We start from the raw sequence: 19124 nt of genomic DNA on the forward strand, positions 1-19124 counted from the left end.
CTGCCTCTGGAGCGGTTCTGGTGGAACCCCAGGCTGAGCACAACAGATTTAGCTGCTCATGGAACTCCAAATGCTCGAGCCTTTACCAATGCCACAAGAGTTGAGGACATGTCTCTTTATCGTGGGATAAAGGACTCCAGAAATCCTGAGGTGCTGGAAGGGATCCATGACCCAGGCACAGAAAGTGGCTGTGCAGGGACAGAACCTCCACCCCGGATCAGGGGCTGGACCCTCACACCGAGGTCAGGGATTGAATTCCCACTCCAGGGCAGCAGCTGAGTGACCTTGAGATGACCATGGCCATGAAATTGAGATGACCATGGGGTCATTGTGAGACAAGATGACTGCGACACAACCATGAGATGCCTGTGACAATGAGATGACCATGACATGACCATGACCAGGAGACTACCATGATGTGACCATGGCATGACCACGACCCAGATCCATCTCTGAGTCTCAGAAGGACACCCACGGTGTTCCAAGGAGTTGTTTTCCCTGACCCTGTGCCCTCTGTTTTGGCTTCACTGGATGGTTCATCCCATCCTATCCCATCCCTGTCCACATGTTCATGTTGCCCAGGCTGGGACATCTCAGCATCTCCAGGGCCAGTGGGGGGATCAGGTCCAGCAGAACTGCAGGGACCATTTGGAGCTGCCCTCCTCACCAAGGCGATGACCTTGACTCTGGAATGACCTTGACCTCAGTCTGACTCTGTGCTCTCTCCCCCCCAGTTCCTGGTTGACCACAGGACAGAGGAGTCACCATCAGCTTTTATTACCCCCCCAATAAAAGTTTCACCTTTGAGCCTCCCCAGGTCCCATTTGGGCCCCCCCAGGGGCTCTGGGATCCCCTAGCCCCAGCACTCAGGGGACCCCCTCAGCCACGCTGCGGCCGCAGCTTCATCTCAGTGAAGGGGATGGAGACGTTGAAGCCTTTCCAGGGGAACCAGTGGATGCCCTGCGGGGAAGGGGTGTCAGAACCCTTGCAGACTTCTAGAGACCCTCCCCTGAGTCCTCATAGACCCCTACAGACCACAGAGACCCCTGCAGACCCTAAGGATCCCTATAGACCTTCCTAGATTCCTGTTGCCACTCATGGACCCTCACAGAGATCTCCATAGACAGACCCCCAGAAATCATACAGATCCCCACAGGCCCTATAGAATCACATAGACCCTGTTTTCCATAGAGCCCTATGAAACCCTACAGACTCCCACAGACCCCTATGGACCCTTAGAAACCACCACAGAACCCCCATAGACCCCCTGCCACAGGTTCCCTCATATACCCCATACCCCCCCATAGTCCTGTAGTCCACCCAAAGGCCCCCTAGACCTCCCTATTCAGCCCCCCAAGCTTCCTACAGCCCCCTAAAAACGCCCAGCAGCCCCTTGCAAAGCCTCCTCAGACCTCCCAAATTCCCTCCTAGCCCGCCATAACCCCCCTGGCCCCGGTACCTGGTGGTCTCGGGGGGTCCCGTAGCGCCCGTTCAGGTTGGCGTAGTGGCAGTTGCGGTACCACCAGGCTCCCCCATAGGCCACGGCGCAGGGCGGGGGCCGGGGCCGCCCCGAGGGGTCCCGGCGGTCCCGAGGGTCTCGAAAGTCCCGGTCCCGTGTGGAGAAGGGGCTGCCCGAGTGGTAGGAGAGGGCGTCCCCTGTGGGGGCGGCTGTCAGCGCCTCCAGAGACCCCCAAACCCACCAGAAACCCCAATACCCCCAGGAGTCCCAAAAACCCCACCCCAAAACCCATCGGGGACCTCCAAATCCTCCAGGGACTCACAGACCCCTGCCAGCCAGCGGGCCCCAAAACCCCATCAGGACCCGCAGAATTCCCCGGGACCCCCCGAGCCCCGCTCCGCGCACCGGCGGTGCCGCTGAACGCTCCCACTCGGAGCCGGTATCGCTCCTCGGCGCTGCCGACAGCGAAGTCGCGATAGAGAGCGAAGGCGGAGTCGCGGCCGGTCCGCAGGTCAATGCGCAGCTCCGTGCGGGTCGCGGTCGTCAGCTCGTGTAGCGCCTCGTTACCTGCGCCCCAAAATTGTCCGGCACCCCAGAAATCCTGCGGGCCCCGCCAGTTTCCCCGTCCCCCCCAACTCCTGCGTGTCCCCTGCAATACTGGGGACCCTTCAAACCCATCAAGTGCCCCCTGGACCCTTCGAGCCTGCCCTAACTCCTGGGTGCTCCCCCATGAAACTTCTGGAGACCCCCCCCAAGTCCTTCCCAGACCCCTGTGGCCCCCAAACCAGACCTGAATGTCTGTGGAAAGCCCCTCCAGACCTTTGGGCAAACCCCCTGGACTCCTTAGTCAGTGCCTCGTTCCCTGCACCCCAAAACCTGCCTCCCAATTGCCCGGAGCTGCCCTGCATCCTACAAGTCTCCCCCTCGGCCCCGTGGGGAACCCCCAAGTTCTGGGACCCCACCGAGTACTTCCTGTCCCCAAACCCCCAGAGTGCCTCTGTTGGCACCATATCCCCTCAAATTTTTATGGGTCTCCCCAGCCCCCAGTGCCGCTCACCGAGCCAGAATTCGCCGCTGATGTTGCCGAAGCCGCGGGCGTACGACTCCCACCCCCGCCAAAAGTCGGTGCTCCCGTCCTGGCGGCGCTGGAACACCTGCGGGAGGGGGGGAGTTGGGGGTACCCCAAAATTCCCCGTACCCCTATTTCCCTCCCATAAACCCTGTAGAAGGCCCCCAGCCCCTCCCAGTACCCCCAGTTCCCCTTCCAGTGCTTTCACATCGCCCCTCCACCTCCCCAGTGCCCCCCAGCACCCCCTGCTTCTCCTGCAGGACCCCTTATTGCCCCCCAAACCCCTCTTTTCCCCCCCAGTGTCCCCCAACACCCCCTGCTTCTCCTGCAGGACCCCCTATTTCCCCCAAAGTAGGGAAATATTTTTTCCCCCAAAATAGGGAAATATTTCCCCCAAAGCCCCTCTTTCCCCGCCCCAGAACTCCATATAGCCTCCTCCCTGTAGAAGCTCCCCCCACAGTGCCCCCAGTGCTCCCAGTCCCACCAGCCAGCCGCCGCCGTCTGTCTCCATGTCACAGAAGACCCTGAGGGGCCGGGCCGGGTCCCCCCGGAGGAAGATGAGGGTCTCCCGCGAGGGGCCCGGCCCGTTCAGCTGCTCCTCGGCGCAGTCCCGGGGGTGCGGGTGCGGGAGGGGAGCTGGGGAAGCATGGGGGTCCCCTCAGACACCCCAGGGGTTTCTGGGGACTCAGGGGTGCTGGTTCCCCACTCCCCAAAAGGACACAGAATCTCTGACTCAAGTGTCCTACCCCTATCCAGGGACCCAGGGGGTCGGGTGTTCCCCACCCAATAACTGCCCCCCGCCAGGACCCAGCCCGCACCCCCGGTATTCACCCCCTACAAAGGACCCCAGGGGTACAGGTGTCCCCACAATGGGTTTTCCCCTCTCCAGTGACCCAGCTGTCCGTGTCCCAGCCCGCCAAAATGACACCCCTTTCCCCAGGACCCAGCCCCACAAAATGGACCCAGGAAACCAGGTGCCTCTCTCAAGGACCCACCCTTGCCCATCAACCCAACCCCTTCCCCCAAAGGACTCGGGCACCCTCCCAGGTAACCCCTCCAAAAAGGACACAGATACCCGGGACCCCCCTCACTCCAGGACACCCAGAAGACCCAAGTGTCTGGTTGTGTACACTCCCACCCCCCCAAATAACCCCCTTCCAAAATGACTCAGCTGTTTGGGTGCCCCCCCACCATAACCCAACCCCTCTCTCAGGTGTCCCCCTCCCATGGACCCACCCACCCACCCCCCTCCCAAAAGCACTCGGGGGTTCAGATGCCCCCCAAATTCCAGCCTTCCCTCCAAGGGACATAGCTTCCCCCACCAATAACCCCAACCCCCACAAAAGGACCTGGGGGTCCATGTGCACCCCCCTAATGACCCCTCCACACCCCTTAGCTCGCCCCACTCACGAGTGTCAAAGGTGGCCTCGAGGGGGGCTGTTTGGGGGTCTCCCCCGCGGCCCCACAAGCGCACCCCATAGTGTCCTGCCGGCTCTAGTCCCCACAGCTGCTGCGACGTAGCCTCGGGAGGCAGCCACAGGGTCTGGGGGCACGAGGGGTCCTGGGTTATCCCAGGGGGATAGTGGAGTCCCCAGAAAGGTATTGGCATGCCCAAAGGCATTATTTGGGTCTCTCGGAGGTGTATTGGGGTGCCATTACCAGAGGAGGATAATGGGATGCCCTGAGGTGTTACTGGGGTCCCCAGGGGTGTTACTAGGATACCTGAAGGTATCCAGCAGGTTACTGGGGTCCCCCAAGGAGATACTGGGGGGACACCCTGGGTGTTCCAGGGTTTTTAGGATCCTTTGGGGGGCTGTTACCTGCTGGGGTCCGGCAGGGGGGCCATACTCCAGCTCATAGCCATCAGGGGGGGCTTGCAGGGGGTTCCAGTGCAGCCATGCACTGCGGGGCCACACAGAGCCTACCCAGAGGGTCCCTGGGGTGCCTGGGGAAGGACACAATGCTGTCACCTTAGACAGCCCAGCTGGCACCCTGAAATCTCACACTGTTACCCCAAAAACACTTCTTCCACCCCAACCCCCCCCACATCTGCTGATACCCCAAACAGCCCTGCCCACACACTGTGCCCAATGGAGATGCCCCAGTTCCCCCTCATTTTTCCCAGACTCCTGAGACCAGTCCTCCCCCAGTCACCCTCAGGCCCCAGTTTCCCCCAGTGCCTGCCAGACCTGTTCCTTCAGTACCTCCCAGTCCCCCCTAGTCCCCTGAGTTCTTCTCAGTGCCCAGTTTCCCCCAGTACTTGCCAGGCCCCAGTCCCCTCCTGGACCCAGTTTCCCCTCATTCTCCAGTCACCCCCATTCCCAGTTCCCCTCAGTCTCCCTCAGACCTGTTTCCCCCAGTCCCTTCAGTCCCCAGTTCCCTCCAGTTCCTCCCAGACCCAGTTCCCCCAGTGCCTCATAATCCTCTCTCACTTGTGCCTAGGCCTCTGAGTCCCCAGTTGCCCCCAGTTCACCCCAGTCTCCTGTTTCCCCCAGTTCCTCACACCTCATGGTTGTCCCAAGTCGTCCTGAGTTCCTCCAGAACCCCCAGTTCTCAGTTCTCCTGCCAGTTGCTCCCAGTGCTACATTGCCCCTAATCTCCAGTTCCCTGCAGTCCACTGGCTACCCCCAGCTCCCAGGTTTCCCCAGTTCTCCCAAGTATCCTCAGCCCCAGTTGCTCCCAAAATCCCCCTCTAGTCAGCCCCAGTTGCTCCCAATCCCCCTCTAGTCACAGTTCCCCACTGTTCTCCCTGGTCCCCACTGAGCTATCAGTGGGACCCAGTCACCCCAATAACTAATCCCCCATATTCCTCCAGTTCCCCAAGTCCCCAGTCCCTCCCAGTTCGCAGATCCCCACAGCTACCCAGTACCCCCCAAATTCTCCCCCATGCCATTTCCCCCAATCCTAGCTAGTCCTCAGCTCCATCCCACCCCAGTTCACCCCAGTTCCCACCATTGCCCAGTTCCACACAGTTTCACTCAGGCCCCCAAATGCCCCAGGCCTCATTTCTAGCCAGTCGCCCTAGCTGTCCCCAGTTCCTCAGTCCCCAGCTGATCAGAGTCCCTCCAGATGTTGCACTCCCCTAATCTCCAGTCCCCTCCAATTCCTGGTTGCCTCCAGTTCCCACTTCCCCTAAATTCACCAGTCCTCAGTGCCCCCCAAGCTCCCTTGTCCCCTTCATTTCTCTGGCTCCCCCAGTGCAGCCGCATTCCCCAGTTCCTCCCAGCTCCCCTCGGGCCCCACTCCCTGCCCCGTCCCTATGCCAGCTCCATTCCCTGAGGGGCTCTGGGGGAGTCCCTGCAGCTCCTTACCCGGGATGGCCTCAGTGGAGACATGGTCAATCCTTTTCCCACCCTGCAGCCCGTAGAGGTGGAAGCGGTACCGCTGGGAAGGGGACAGACCTGGCACTGTCACTGAGCGGGACCCGCCATCGATGGGCAGGGCCTGGGGCTGGCCATGGACATCCCGGTACTGCAGCGTGAAGGACTCAAAAGAGCCCTTGGGGACACTCCACTGCAGCTGCACAGAGTCGGGTCTGACACTGGAGACCTTCAGCTCCCCCAGCTCTGCCCGTGCCTGGGGGGCTGCAGATGGGGTGGTCTCAACTGGGGTGTCTTTTCCTTTGGGATCCTCAGGTTGGGGCTCCTCTGAGGGCAGGGGCAGCTCCTCTGTCTTGGCTGTGGCTGCAATGGAGACAGGATGATGATGTGTGTGAGAATCCATGTGTCTACCAAATGTCCATCCATCCATCCATCCATCTGTCCATCCAATTATGTTTCTTCCATGCACCTTTGACATCAACTGGTTCTTTAACCTCTTCCTCCACTGGATCATCCAATCACCCAAGTACTAACCTGATATATCAAACCGCCAATAAATTGCCCCAACACTCATCATGTATCATCTGTCTTTATCTGTCCATTATCCGTCATCAATCTAACATCTATCCATCATCCATCTTTGTAACTTCAGTCAGTCCTTGAATCCATTCCTCCATCTGTCCCTTCCCCCCTCCACTTACCCCCTCCTTCACCCAGGGCACAATCCAGCCATGGGCTCAGCCAGTCATCCATCCATCCATCCATCCATCCATCCATCCATCCATCCATCCATCCATCCATGCATCCATCCATCCATCCACTGATCAACCAACCAACCAGTTCAGGAGCCCTCCATCCATCAATTGATCCATTCTCCACTACTCACTCCTGTACCTCTCTGTACCCTTCATTCACCAACATGTTCCTCCATCACTTGATCCCTCCATCTCTCCCTCCATCCATCACCCTTCATCCCTTCATTCACCCACCCTCACCCCTCAGACTTCCCCCACACCTGTGATGATGTCGGTAGAGGCACGGTCAATCCTTTTCCCTCCCCGCAGCCCATAGAGGTGGAAGCGGTACCGGCGGGATGGGGACAACCCTGGCACCGTCACTGAGCGGGACCCGCCATCGATGGGCAGGGCCTGGGGCTGGCCATGGGCATCCCGGTACTGCAGCGTGAAGGAGTCAAAGGAGCCCTTGGGGACACTCCACTGCAGCTGTACAGAGTCGGGTCTGACACTGGAGACTCTCAGCTCCCCCAACACTGCCTTTGCCAAGTGGTTGTCAGTTGAGGGGGACTCAACTGGGGGATCTTTAGATTGGGGATCCTCAGGTTGGAGCTTCTCTGAAGACATGGGTTGCTCATCGAAGTTGGCCGCAGCTGTAATTAAGAGGGGATGGTGATGGATATCCACATGTCCATCCAAATGTGCATTCATCATCCACAAAATGAACCATCATTCATCATCCATCCATCCATCTACTCATCAATCTGTGTCTCCATCCATCTCACCCAACATTTAACCCAATGCCCTAACCAATCCCTCAAACATCTTTCTGACTCTTTCTCTCTACATCCACTCAAGCTTTCACCTCTTCCACCCCCCATTTCCCATGGACAATCCTCCATCCTTCGGGACATCCAACCACCCACCAAGAATGCACCATCCACCTCTACTTCCCAATTCCATTCAACCACTCATCCACCTCTTCACCTTCTTCCATCAACCTGAGAAGAAATCCATGCACAATCCAGTCCAGAATCCATTCAACCATTCAGTTCTTCAACCATCATGGATGGATCATAATGGTAAGAAGATGATAAAAATGATGATGATGGATGATAGATAAAGAGGATGATGACAATGATGGTGGATGATGGTAGGTGCTGGTCAGTACGTTGGTAGAAGGGTTGATGATTGATTGGCTTGTGCTGGGGTCTGTGGGGAATAGATGGCAGGTAGAGATGAGATGGCCATGATCCCTCAATCCATTCATACTGTGATCCATCTGGTTCTCTGACCATCCCCCTCACCTGTAACAGCTTCAGTGGAGGTATGGTAGACCCTCTTCCTGCCCCGCATCCCATAGAGGTGGAAGCGGTACCGGCTGGACGGAGACAGCCCCGGCACCGTCACTGAGCGGGAGTCTCCATCAATGGGCAGGGCCTGGGGCTGGCCATGGACATCCCGGTACTGCAGCGTGAAGGAGTCAAAGGGCGCCTCAGGGACGCTCCACTGCAGCTGCACAGAGTCGGGTCTGACACTGGAGACTCTCAGATCCTTCAGCACTGCTCGTGCTGGGGTTGTTGCAGATGGGGGGGCCTTAGTTTCGTGTTGCTCGTCTTGGGGCTCCTCTGAGGGCAGGGGCAGCTCCTCCGACACAGCTGCAGCTGCGATGAAGATAGGATGATGATAGACATGGGCATCCAAACATCCATCCATCCATCCATCCATCCATCCATCCATCCATCCATCCATCCATCCATCCACTCTCAATCCTCTGACCTTCCCCATCAGCTGTGATGACATCAGTGGAGACATGGTCAGTCTTCCTCCCACCCTGCAGCCCATAGAGGTGGAAGCGGTACCGCTGGGAAGGGGACAGCCCTGGCACCGTCACCAAGCGCAACCTGCCATCGATGGGCAGGGCCTGGGGCTGGCCATGGACATCCCGGTACTGCAGCATGAAGGAGTCAAAGTGGCCCTCTGGGACACTCCACTGCAGCTGCACAGAGTTGGGTGTGACACTGGAGACCTTCAGTTCTTCCAACACTGCCCGTGTCGAGGGGGCTGCAGATGGAGGGGCCTCAGTTTGGGGATGTGCAGTTTCGTGATCCTCAGCGGGGGGGCCCCCAGTTGGGGTGTCTATTAAAGGTGGGGACTGATCCTCTGGGTCAGCTACAGCAACAACAGAGAGGGGACAATGATGGGTGTAGGCATTGGTATGTCAATCCATATGTTCATCCATCATCCACCCAGCTATCCATTATCCATCATGCACCATTTCCTCCCAGTCCCTCTCACCATTCCCTCCTCACCCATCACTGAGCACCCATTGACCCCAGCCCCATTCAATGAACCACTGAGTTCCATGAACTCACTGACTAGCGTCTGCCATCATACACCATCTTCATCATTGTCATAATCAACATCATCCATCATCTTGATTCATCCAGTATTCACCATCCATCCATCCATCCATCCATCCATCCATCCATCCATCCATCCATCCATCCATCCATCTATTTATCCCTCCATCACACCACCCTCCCATGGTCCCAGCCATGTCTCCATGTCCAAGCTGTCTCTAGTTTCCCTGCCCAATTCCACCCATTGCTCCTTCCCCTCCACATCACCATCCACCATCAAGCAGTCACAAGACCCAGAAAACATCCGCTTCATGATTGATACTAAATCCCACCTGCCTCCAGACAAACAATCCCAGTCATCTGTCACCCATGTACCCAGCCCTCCATCCACCCTTTCACTATCCATTTCTGCAGGCATCCAATGATGTTCATGCCTACCCTTCTACTTATGAGTCAATCCAACCCTCCAGGCATCCATCCATAATTCACCTTTTTCTCCATCTTTCCATTAATCTCTCAATCCCTACTTCTATCTCCCCAGTCCTTCCACCCTCTGACCTTCCTCCTCACCTGTGACAACATCGGTGGAGACACGGTCAATCCTCCTTCTGTCCCGCAGCCCATAGAGGTGGAAGCGGTACCGGCGGGATGGGGACAGCCCCGGCACTGTCACTGATCGGGACCCTCCATCAACAGCCAGGGCCTGGGGCTGGCCCTGGGCATCCCGGTACTGCAGCGTGAAGGAGTCGAAGGAGCCCTCGGGGACGCTCCACTGCAGCTGCACAGAGTGGGGTGTGACACTGGAGACCCTCAACTTCCCCAGCACAACCTGTCCCTGGTTAGCCTGAGTTTGGGGCTGCTCCGTTTGGGGCTGCTCAGGGTTGTGGTCTTCAGGTTGGGGCTCCTGTGAAGGTAGGGGCAGCTGCTCTGGCACTGCTGCATCTGTGATGGAGAGGGAATGATGACAAGCATGAGAATCAACATGTTCATTGAACCATCCATCCATCCATCCATCCATCCATCCATCCATCCATCCATCCATCCATCCATCATCCATCCATCCATCCATCCATCCATCCATCCATCCATCCATCCATCCATCCATCCATCCTCCATTATTCTTCAATCCTTCACCCATCCTTTTTCCTTCAATCAGTCCTAAAATCCATTCCTCCATCTCCCTTAACTGCCCTCACCTCCCAACCCCCTAGCACCTCTGCCCTTGCCCAGGGCACAAACCAGCCACAGGCTCAAACACACATGCTCCCATCTGGCCACCTGTGCATTCATCATCAATCCATCCAAACCAGCCAGCAGCCCCCCATCCAATGATCCATCACCCCTCCATCCTCATCGTCCACCAATTTGCCATCATTCCAACCCCGAGCTGTTTCCATTCCCCAAGGCTGGGGTATATGATGGGGGGAGTTTGGGAGGGGTTGAAAGATGGATGATGGATGTTAGACAGATGACGGAGGGATGATGGATGGTGATGATAGAGGATGACAGAGTCACTGTGTCATTAGAAGTGTCAGTGTTTACTCAGTGGCAGGTGGGAATGGGATTGTGGAAAGGTGCAATTGGTGCAACCATGCAGGGAAGTGTGGGGAAGTATGGATGGAGCTGGAATGGAGGGAGGATCAAAGTGGGATGGAGACAGGGTGTGTGGATGTAAGGAATGAGGAGGACGGGGATGGGGGAAGGGAGGGAGGTAGGGAGGAAGGAAGGAAGGGGTATCCAAATATGGACCAGAAGGAGATGGTTTCTTTGGGTGATGGTTGGACACTTGAAAGGGTGATGAATGGATGGAGAGAGGAAGGTTTAGGGAGGAAAAATAAATGGATGGATGGATGGATCCAAGTGGTCCCAGAAGAATCTGTTCAGTCATTGATCCTTCTACCTACCTATTGACCAACAACCCACCATTATCTATTAACACATCATCCATCACCCATCATCAATCATCATCCATCATCCATCCATGGGTTCACACATCCCTCTACTCTCCATCCCTCTGGCCTCCACATTCCCACTCCCATCTCAAGCCCCAGAAGCACTTCTGAGACTCCCCAAGCTTGAAGGACCATGTGAGGGCTTTTATGCACCATGGATGTGGATGGGGCCCGAGTCCCCCTCACCTGTGATGACATCGGTGGACACGTGGTCAATTCTTTTCCCACCTTGCAACCCGTAGAGGTGAAAGCGGTACCGGTGGGATGGGGACAGCCCTGGCACTGTCACTGAACGGGACCCACCGTTGATGGGCAAGGCCTGGTGCTGGCCCTGGGCATCCTTGTATTGCAGTGTGAAGGAGTCAAAAGGGCTCTTGGGGACACTCCACTGCAGCTGCACAGAGTTGGGTGTGACACTGGAGGCCTTCAGCTCCCCCAGCACTGGCCGTGCTGGCAGGGCATCAGATGAGACAGCCTCAGGTTCGGGTTCCTCTGAGGGCAGGGGCAGCTCCTCGGGCTTGGCTGCAGCTGGGATGGAGAGGGGATAGTGATGGGCCCAGGCATCTGCTTGTTGATCAACAAGTTCATCTATCATCCACCCAAACAGCCATCCATCATCCATCACTTCCATCCATCCATCCATCCATCCATCCATCCATCCATCCATCCATCCATCCTCCACTGTCCACTGTCCATCAATTGCCATGCCATTGTCCATGCACCATCCATTTTTCATCCATCTTCCATCACCCATCATCGTCATCCATCCATCATGACAAGCATCAACATAATGATTTGTCTATTCATCCATCCCTCTACCTTGCTAACATTCCTACACATCCTGCACTACCACGCTGGGAAACTGGGGAGAAGTGGAGCCGCCTAGGAACGGAGGGATCAGTGACTGGGGATGGACACATAGTGGATCTATCCAATTAAATAATGCTGATGATGGGTATTGGCTAATAGGCCAGAGGAAGGGTCAATGGTTGATTTGATGATGCTGGTGTCAGTGGGTACCGAATGGCACTTAGGGATGGCATTGGGATGGGATCCTTTGATCTCTCCATCTCTCCATCCTTACAGCCACCTCTCCAACCCTTTCACTTTCTGACCTTCCCCCTCACCTGTGACAATGTCGGTGGAGACACGGTTGGTCCTTTTCCTGCCCTGCAGCCCATACAGGTGGAAGCGGTACCGGCGGGATGGGGACAGCCCTGGCACCGTCACTGAGCGGGACCCGCCATCGATGGGCAGGGCCTGGGGCTGGCCATGGGCATCCCGGTACTGCAGCGTGAAGGAGTCAAAGGAGCCCTCAGGGACACTCCACTGCAGCTGCACAGAGTTGGGGGTGACACTGGAGACCTTCAGCTCTCCCAGCACTGCCCGCACCGGGGGTACATCAGTTTGGGGGTGCTCAGGCTGGTTGTCCTCAGTTAGCGGGGCTTCAGTTTGGGGCTCCTCTGATGTGGAGGGTGGCTTCTCTTGCTTGTCTGTGGCTGCTGTGCAGAGGAGACAGTGATGGGTGTGGCTGTCTATGTGTTCATCTACATGTCCATCCATCATCTACTCAACTATCCCCCCACCCATTGTCCATCACAGCCGTCCATCCATCATCCGTCCGTCCCACCACCCATCCAACACCTAACCCAATACCACATTCATCTCTCTGTTTCTTTCCCTCCACATTCCCCCATTGCCTCCACCCCTCTCAGCCTCCACTTCCTATGGACAATCTTCTGTCCATCAAAACACATATTTGGATGTGAACCCTCCATCCATCCATCCATCCATCCATCCATCCATCCATCCATCCATCCATCCATCCATCCATCCATCCATCCATCCTTCTATCCTTCCATCCTTCCATCCATCCCACCTTTCCAACCACCCATCAACCCATCCACCTACTTCCTTCAGTTTGGACAGGAACCCACCCAATATCCAGACCAGAATCTCTAAAACCACTCAGGTTTTCATTCTTCATGGATAGAATATCATGATGATGATGATGATGATGATGATGATGGATGGTGATAATGGATATTACTGATGGTCATGCATTGTTGATAACTGATGCTGATGATGATGAATCATGATGATGGATGACGATGATAATGGTGGATGATGGCAGGTGTTGTTCAAAAGGGTTGATGGTTGACTGGATGATGCCAGACTAGAAAAGTGCTTGATGTGGGATCGTTATGGGAATGGAAACCCTTGATTCACCCATCCCTTGATGTCTCTACCTCTCGAGCCTTCCATCTATCTTTCATCCCATCTTTCCTCTGACTTTCCTGCTCACCTGTGCTGACGTCGATGGAAACATGGTCAATCCTTTTCCCTCTGTGCATCCCATAGAGGTGGAAGCGGTACCGGTGGGATGGGGACAGCCCAGGCACTGTCATGAAGTGCGACCCACCATCAATAGGCAGAGCCTGGGGCTGGCCATGGACATCCCGGTACTGCAGCATGAAGGAGTCAAAGTGGCCCTCTGGGACACTCCACTGCAGCTGCACAGAGTCAGGTGTGATACTGGAGACCTTCAGCTCTCCCAGCACTGTGTGTGCCAAGGAGGCCTCAGTTTGGGGGTGCTCAGGTGTGGGCTTCTCAGTTGTGGGGGCCTCAATTGTGGAGGCCTCATTTGTGGGGTCCATTGAGGGTGGGGACAGATCCTCTGGGTCAGCTACAGCAACAACAGAGAGGGGACAATGATGGGTGTAGGCATCAGTATGTCAATCCATATGTTCATCCATCATCCACCCAACTATCCATTATCCATCATGCACTATTTCCTCCCAGTCCTTCTCACCATTCCCTCCTCACCCATCACTGAGCACCCATTGACCCCAGCCCCATTCAATGAATCACTGAGTTCCATGAACTCACTGACTAGCATGTGCCATCATCCACCATCTTCATCATTGTCATAATCAACATCATCCACCATCTTGATTCATCCAGTATTCACCATCCATCCATCCATCCATCCATCCATCCATCCATCCATCCATCCATCCATCCATCCATCCATCCATCCATCCATCCCTCCATCACACCACCCTCCCATGGTCCCAGCCATGTCTCCATGTCCAAGCTGTCTCTAGTTTCCCTGCCCAATTCCATCCATTGCTCCTTCCCCTCCACATCACCATCCACCATCAAGCAGTCACAAATCCCAGAAAACATCTGCTTAATGATTGATACTTCCTGCCTGCCTATTGACCAACAACCCCCATCATCCTTGTATCCATCCATGCATCCGTGCATCCATCTCTCTCAAACCTAGTGTTCATAATGGAATCTCACAGTCCATTCATCCAGACTTCTTCAGCTACCTGCCTATTCATCAATGTTTGTTCAGTCACCATTCATCCATCCACCCAACCCTCTATTCATCTCATCATCATCCAGTTCTTCTTCAGGCATCCAATGATCCTGAAGTTCATCTGTCCATCCTTCTCATGATTCCACCCAACACTACACAAATGCATCCATCATCCGTTCTCTCTATCCATCTTCATGTCAGTCTCTCCAACTTTACAAACATCTCTCCAACTGTCCTCCCCTCTAAGATTTCCTGTCACTTCTTCTGACATTGGTGGAAGCATGGTCAATCCTTCTGCCTCCATGCAGCTTGTACACATGGAAGCAGTACAGATGAGATGGGGACAGCCCCAGCACTGTAACTGAGTGGGACTTGCTATTGACCAGCAGGGGCTGGGGCTGGCCTTGGGCATCCTGGAATTATAGCATAAATGAGCAAAAGATGTCCTCAGGGACAATCCATGACAGCTCCACAGAGATGGGGGTGAAAATGGAGACACTTAGCACTCCTAGAACCACCCGCACAAGAGGTGTCTCAGGTGAGGAAGCCACAGCTGGGGGGTCTTCAGGTCAGGGCTTCTCTGAGGATAGGGGCAGATATCCTGGCTCTCCTGCAGCTGCGATGCAGAGGGGATGGTGATGGGTATAGGAACGTCTCTGTCCCTCCAAACATCCAACACACCACCGACTCCATCCATCCATCCATCCATCCATCCATCCATCCATCCATCCCTCTGTTGCTCCACTCTGCCAACACTCCATCCCATCCTCAAATCACCCATTCCTCCATCCCTCCATCTCTCCATATATCCATTATTCTTCATCCATACATCCAACCACCCTTTCTTCCCTGCTTACCTGTCATGACCTCAGTGGAGACATGGTTGATCTTCTTCCTGCCCCGCAGCCCATAGAGGTGGAAGCGGTACCGCTGAGAAGGGGACAGCCCCGGCACCGTCACTGAGCGGGACCCACCATTGATGGGCAGGGCCTGGGGCTGGCCATGGACATCCCGGTACTGCAGCAAGAAGGAGTCAAAGGAGCCCTCTGGGACGCTCCAGTGCAGCTGCACAGAGTCGGGTCTGACAATGGAGACTCTCAGCTCCCCTAGCACTCCTCTTGCTGGTAGTGCCTCAGATTCGGGGGATTCTGTTTTGGGCTTTTCCTGTTGGGGCTCCTCTGAAGGGAAGATTTCTTCGCTGGCTGCAATGGAGAGGAGATGGTAAAGGGCATGGAGATCCCTGTGCCCCTCCAAATGTCCATCCCTCCACCAAATAAACAATCCACCCATTCATCCATGTGTCCATCAATTGGACCATCCATCCATCCATCCATCCGTCCGTCCGTCCGTCCGTCCGTCCGTCCGTCCGTCTGTCCATCCGTCTGTCTGTCTGTCCATTCCTCCCATCACACAACCAACACACAACACAACCCCCTAGACAGTTCCACATCAATCTCTGTCTCTTTCTTAGCACATCTATCCATGCCTTTACGTCTCCCGCCCCCATTTCCCATGGTCAATCTTCCATTCATCCATCATTCTATCCATCCTTGATGGATAGAGGAGGAGGGAAGCATGGAAGGATAGCTGGATGCATGATAATTGATGGATGATGGTGATGGTGACACATGGTGGATGAAGATGATGGAAGAGAATGGATAATTGATGGTGGCTGCTACTGATGGTGGATGATGGATGATGGAAGGTTCTGGTCAACAGATTGGTGGAAGGTTTGATATTTGATCAGATGGTGCTGAGTCAATGGCTGCTGACAGGTGGGTATGTGATGGGCATGAGATTCCTTGATGTCTACACTTCCTTCCATCCCTTTGACCTTCCTCCTTACCTGTGACAGTGTCAGTAGAGACACGGTCAGTCCTTTTGCCTCCACGCAGCCCATAGAGGTGGAAGCGGTACCGATGGGATGGGGACAAGCCCGGCACTGTCACGGAGCGAGACCTGCCATCGATGGGCAGGGCTTGAGGCTGGCCCTGGGCATCCCGGTACTGCAGCAAAAAGGAGTCGAAGGAGCCCTTGGGGACAGTCCACTCCAGCCCCACGGAGCTGGGGGTGACGCTTGAGACCCTCAGCTCTTCCAGCACTGCCTTTGCTGCTGTGGCCTCAGATATGGGGGCCTCTGTTTGGGGTTTCTCATGCTGTGGTTCCTCTGTTGGCAGGGACAGTTCCTCTGGCTCTTCTACAGCTCCTATGGAGAGGGGATGGTGATGGCCATGGAAATGCCTGTGTCCCTCAAATGTCCATCCCCCCACTCACTAATGAATCCATCCATCCATCCATCCATCCATCCATCCATCCATCCATCCTTTCAACTGCAAGACAATTCATTTTGGGAACCAACATTGACCCATCCATCCATTCATCCATTCATTTATAGATAAAGTCATCCTCCCATCCATGTGACATCTGTCCATCCATCCATCCATCTATCCATCCATCCATCCATCCATCCATCCATCCATCCATGTATTTGTCCGTTCCTCTATCACTCCATCCCATAGTCCAATCACCAGTTTCTCCATCTCCCCATCTCTCCACCTCTCCATATATCCCTTATTCTTAATCCATACATTCACCCACCTTTCCCCTTCCCTACCTGTCATGACCTCAGTGGAGACATGGTTGATCTTCTTCCTGCCCCTCAGACCATAGAGATGGAAGCGGTACCGCTGAGAAGGGGACAGACCCGGCACCGTCACTGAGCGGGACCCACCATTGATGGGCAGGGCCTGGGGCTGGCCATGGACATCCCGGTACTGCAGCAAAAAGGAGTCGAAGGAGCCCTTGGGGACAGTCCACTCCAGCCCCACGGAGCTGGGGGTGACGCTTGAGACCCTCAGCTCTTCCAGCACTGCCTTTGCTGCTGTGGCCTCAGATATGGGGGCCTCTGTTTGGGGTTTCTCATGCTGTGGTTCCTCTGTTGGCAGGGACAGTTCCTCTGGCTCTTCTACAGCTCCTATGGAGAGGGGATGGTGATGGCCATGGAAATGCCTGTGTCCCTCAAATGTCCATCCCCCCACTCACTAATGAATCCATCCATCCATCCATCCATCCATCCATCCATCCATCCATCCATCCATCCATCCATCCTTTCAACTGCAAGACAATTCATTTTGGGAACCAACATTGACCCATCCATCCATTCATCCATTCATTTATAGATAAAGTCATCCTCCCATCCATGTGACATCTGTCCATCCATCCATCCATCTATCCATCCATCCATCCATCCATCCATCCATCCATCCATGTATTTGTCCGTTCCTCTATCACTCCATCCCATAGTCCAATCACCAGTTTCTCCATCTCCCCATCTCTCCACCTCTCCATATATCCCTTATTCTTAATCCATACATTCACCCACCTTTCCCCTTCCCTACCTGTCATGACCTCAGTGGAGACATGGTTGATCTTCTTCCTGCCCCTCAGACCATAGAGATGGAAGCGGTACCGCTGAGAAGGGGACAGACCCGGCACCGTCACTGAGCGGGACCCGCCATCGATGGGCAGGGCCTGGGGCTGGCCCTGGACATCCCGGTACTGAAGCAAGAAGGAGTCAAAGGAGCCCTCTGGGACACTCCACTGCAGCTGCACAGAGTCGGGTCTGACACTGGAGACTCTCAGCTCCCCCAGCAGCGCTCGTGCTGGCAGTGCCTCAGATTCGGGGGACTCAGTTGTGGGCTTCTCCTGTTGGGGCTCCTCTGAGGGCAAGGGTTCTTCGCTGGCTGCATTGGAGAGGAGATGGTAAAGGGCTAGGACATCCATTTGTCCCTCCAAATATCCATCCCACCACACAGCAACCAATCCATCCATTCACCCATCCATCCATCCATCCATCCATCCATCCATCCATCCATCCATCCATCCATCCATCCATCCATCCATCCATCCATCCATCCATCCATCCATCCATCCATCCATCCATGTGTCTGTCCGTCCATTCTTTTCATTACACACCCAACACACAACACAACCCCCTAGACAGTTCCACATCAATCTCTGTCACTTTCTTAGCACATCTATCCATGCCTTTACGTCTCCTGCCCCCATTTCCCATGGTCAATCTTCCATTCATCCATCATTCTATCCATCCTTGATGGATAGAGGAGGAGGGAAGCATGGAAGGCTAGCTGGATGCATGATAATTGATGGATGATGGTGATGGTGACACATGGTGGATGAAGATGATGGAAGAGAATGGATAATTGATGGTGGCTGCTACTGATGGTGGATGATGGATGATGGAAGGTGCTGGTCAACAGATTGGTGGAAGGTTTGATATTTGATCAGTTGGTGCTGAGTCAATGGCTGCTGACTGGTGGGTATGTGATGGGCATGAGATTCCTTGATGCCTCCACTTCCTTCCATCCCTCTTACCTTCCTCCTCACCTGTGACAGTGTCAGTGGAGACACGGTCAGTCCTTTTGCCTCCACGCAGCCCATAGAGGTGGAAGCGGTACCGATGGGATGGGGACAAGCCCGGCACTGTCACGGAGCGAGACCTGCCATCGATGGGCAGGGCTTGAGGCTGGCCCTGGGCATCCCGGTACTGCAGCAAAAAGGAGTCGAAGGAGCCCTTGGGCACAGTCCACTCCAGCCCCACGGAGCTGGGGGTGACGCTCGAGACCCTCAGCTCTTCCAGCACTGCCTTTGCTGGAGTAGGCTCATATGGGGAGGCCTCTGCTTGGGCTTTCTCATGCTGTGGTTCCTCTGTGGGCAGGGACAGTTCCTCTGGTTCTTCTACAGCTCCTATGGAGAGGGGATGGTGATGGCCATGGAAATGCCTGTGTCCCTCAAATGTCCATCCCCCCACTCACTAATGAATCCATCCATCCATCCATCCATCCATCCATCCATCCATCCATCCATCCATCCATCCAT

The 19124-nt window shown here is 55.2% G+C and overlaps 1 protein-coding gene across 11 annotated transcripts in view; it reads right to left on the reverse strand.

Moving 5' to 3' along the window:
* Positions 1 to 761: 761 nt before the first annotated feature.
* LOC121468543 (tenascin-X) overlaps positions 762 to 19124 on the reverse strand; it is a 32689-nt gene continuing 14326 nt past the window's right edge. For 5 of the 11 annotated variants that reach the window (XM_072920552.1, XM_072920545.1, XM_072920553.1 and 2 more), the window contains 20 exons: positions 18621 to 18992; positions 17624 to 17968; positions 16840 to 17199; positions 16072 to 16431; positions 15083 to 15427; positions 13203 to 13583; positions 12025 to 12399; positions 11084 to 11425; positions 9516 to 9887; positions 8362 to 8754; positions 7890 to 8246; positions 6864 to 7235; positions 5840 to 6211; positions 4349 to 4473; positions 3939 to 4071; positions 3013 to 3164; positions 2517 to 2613; positions 1865 to 2026; positions 1460 to 1656; positions 762 to 960 (listed from right to left, as the gene is read on the reverse strand). In XM_072920552.1, coding sequence (XP_072776653.1) covers positions 880 to 960; positions 1460 to 1656; positions 1865 to 2026; positions 2517 to 2613; positions 3013 to 3164; positions 3939 to 4071; positions 4349 to 4473; positions 5840 to 6211; positions 6864 to 7235; positions 7890 to 8246; positions 8362 to 8754; positions 9516 to 9887; positions 11084 to 11425; positions 12025 to 12399; positions 13203 to 13583; positions 15083 to 15427; positions 16072 to 16431; positions 16840 to 17199; positions 17624 to 17968; positions 18621 to 18992 — 5693 coding nt within the window. In that variant the 3' untranslated portion in view covers positions 762 to 879. Of the gene's footprint in view, positions 961 to 1459; positions 1657 to 1864; positions 2027 to 2516; positions 2614 to 3012; positions 3165 to 3938; positions 4072 to 4348; positions 4474 to 5839; positions 6212 to 6863; positions 7236 to 7569; positions 7795 to 7889; positions 8247 to 8361; positions 8755 to 9515; positions 9888 to 11083; positions 11426 to 12024; positions 12400 to 13202; positions 13584 to 15082; positions 15428 to 16071; positions 16432 to 16839; positions 17200 to 17623; positions 17969 to 18620; positions 18993 to 19124 lie in introns of those variants that run through there. The other 6 variants (XM_072920547.1, XM_072920546.1, XM_072920548.1 and 3 more) reach the window with 6 other exon arrangements.

This window comes from Taeniopygia guttata, chromosome 32, assembly GCF_048771995.1.
Source record: "Taeniopygia guttata chromosome 32, bTaeGut7.mat, whole genome shotgun sequence".
Lineage (NCBI taxonomy): Eukaryota > Metazoa > Chordata > Aves > Passeriformes > Estrildidae > Taeniopygia > Taeniopygia guttata.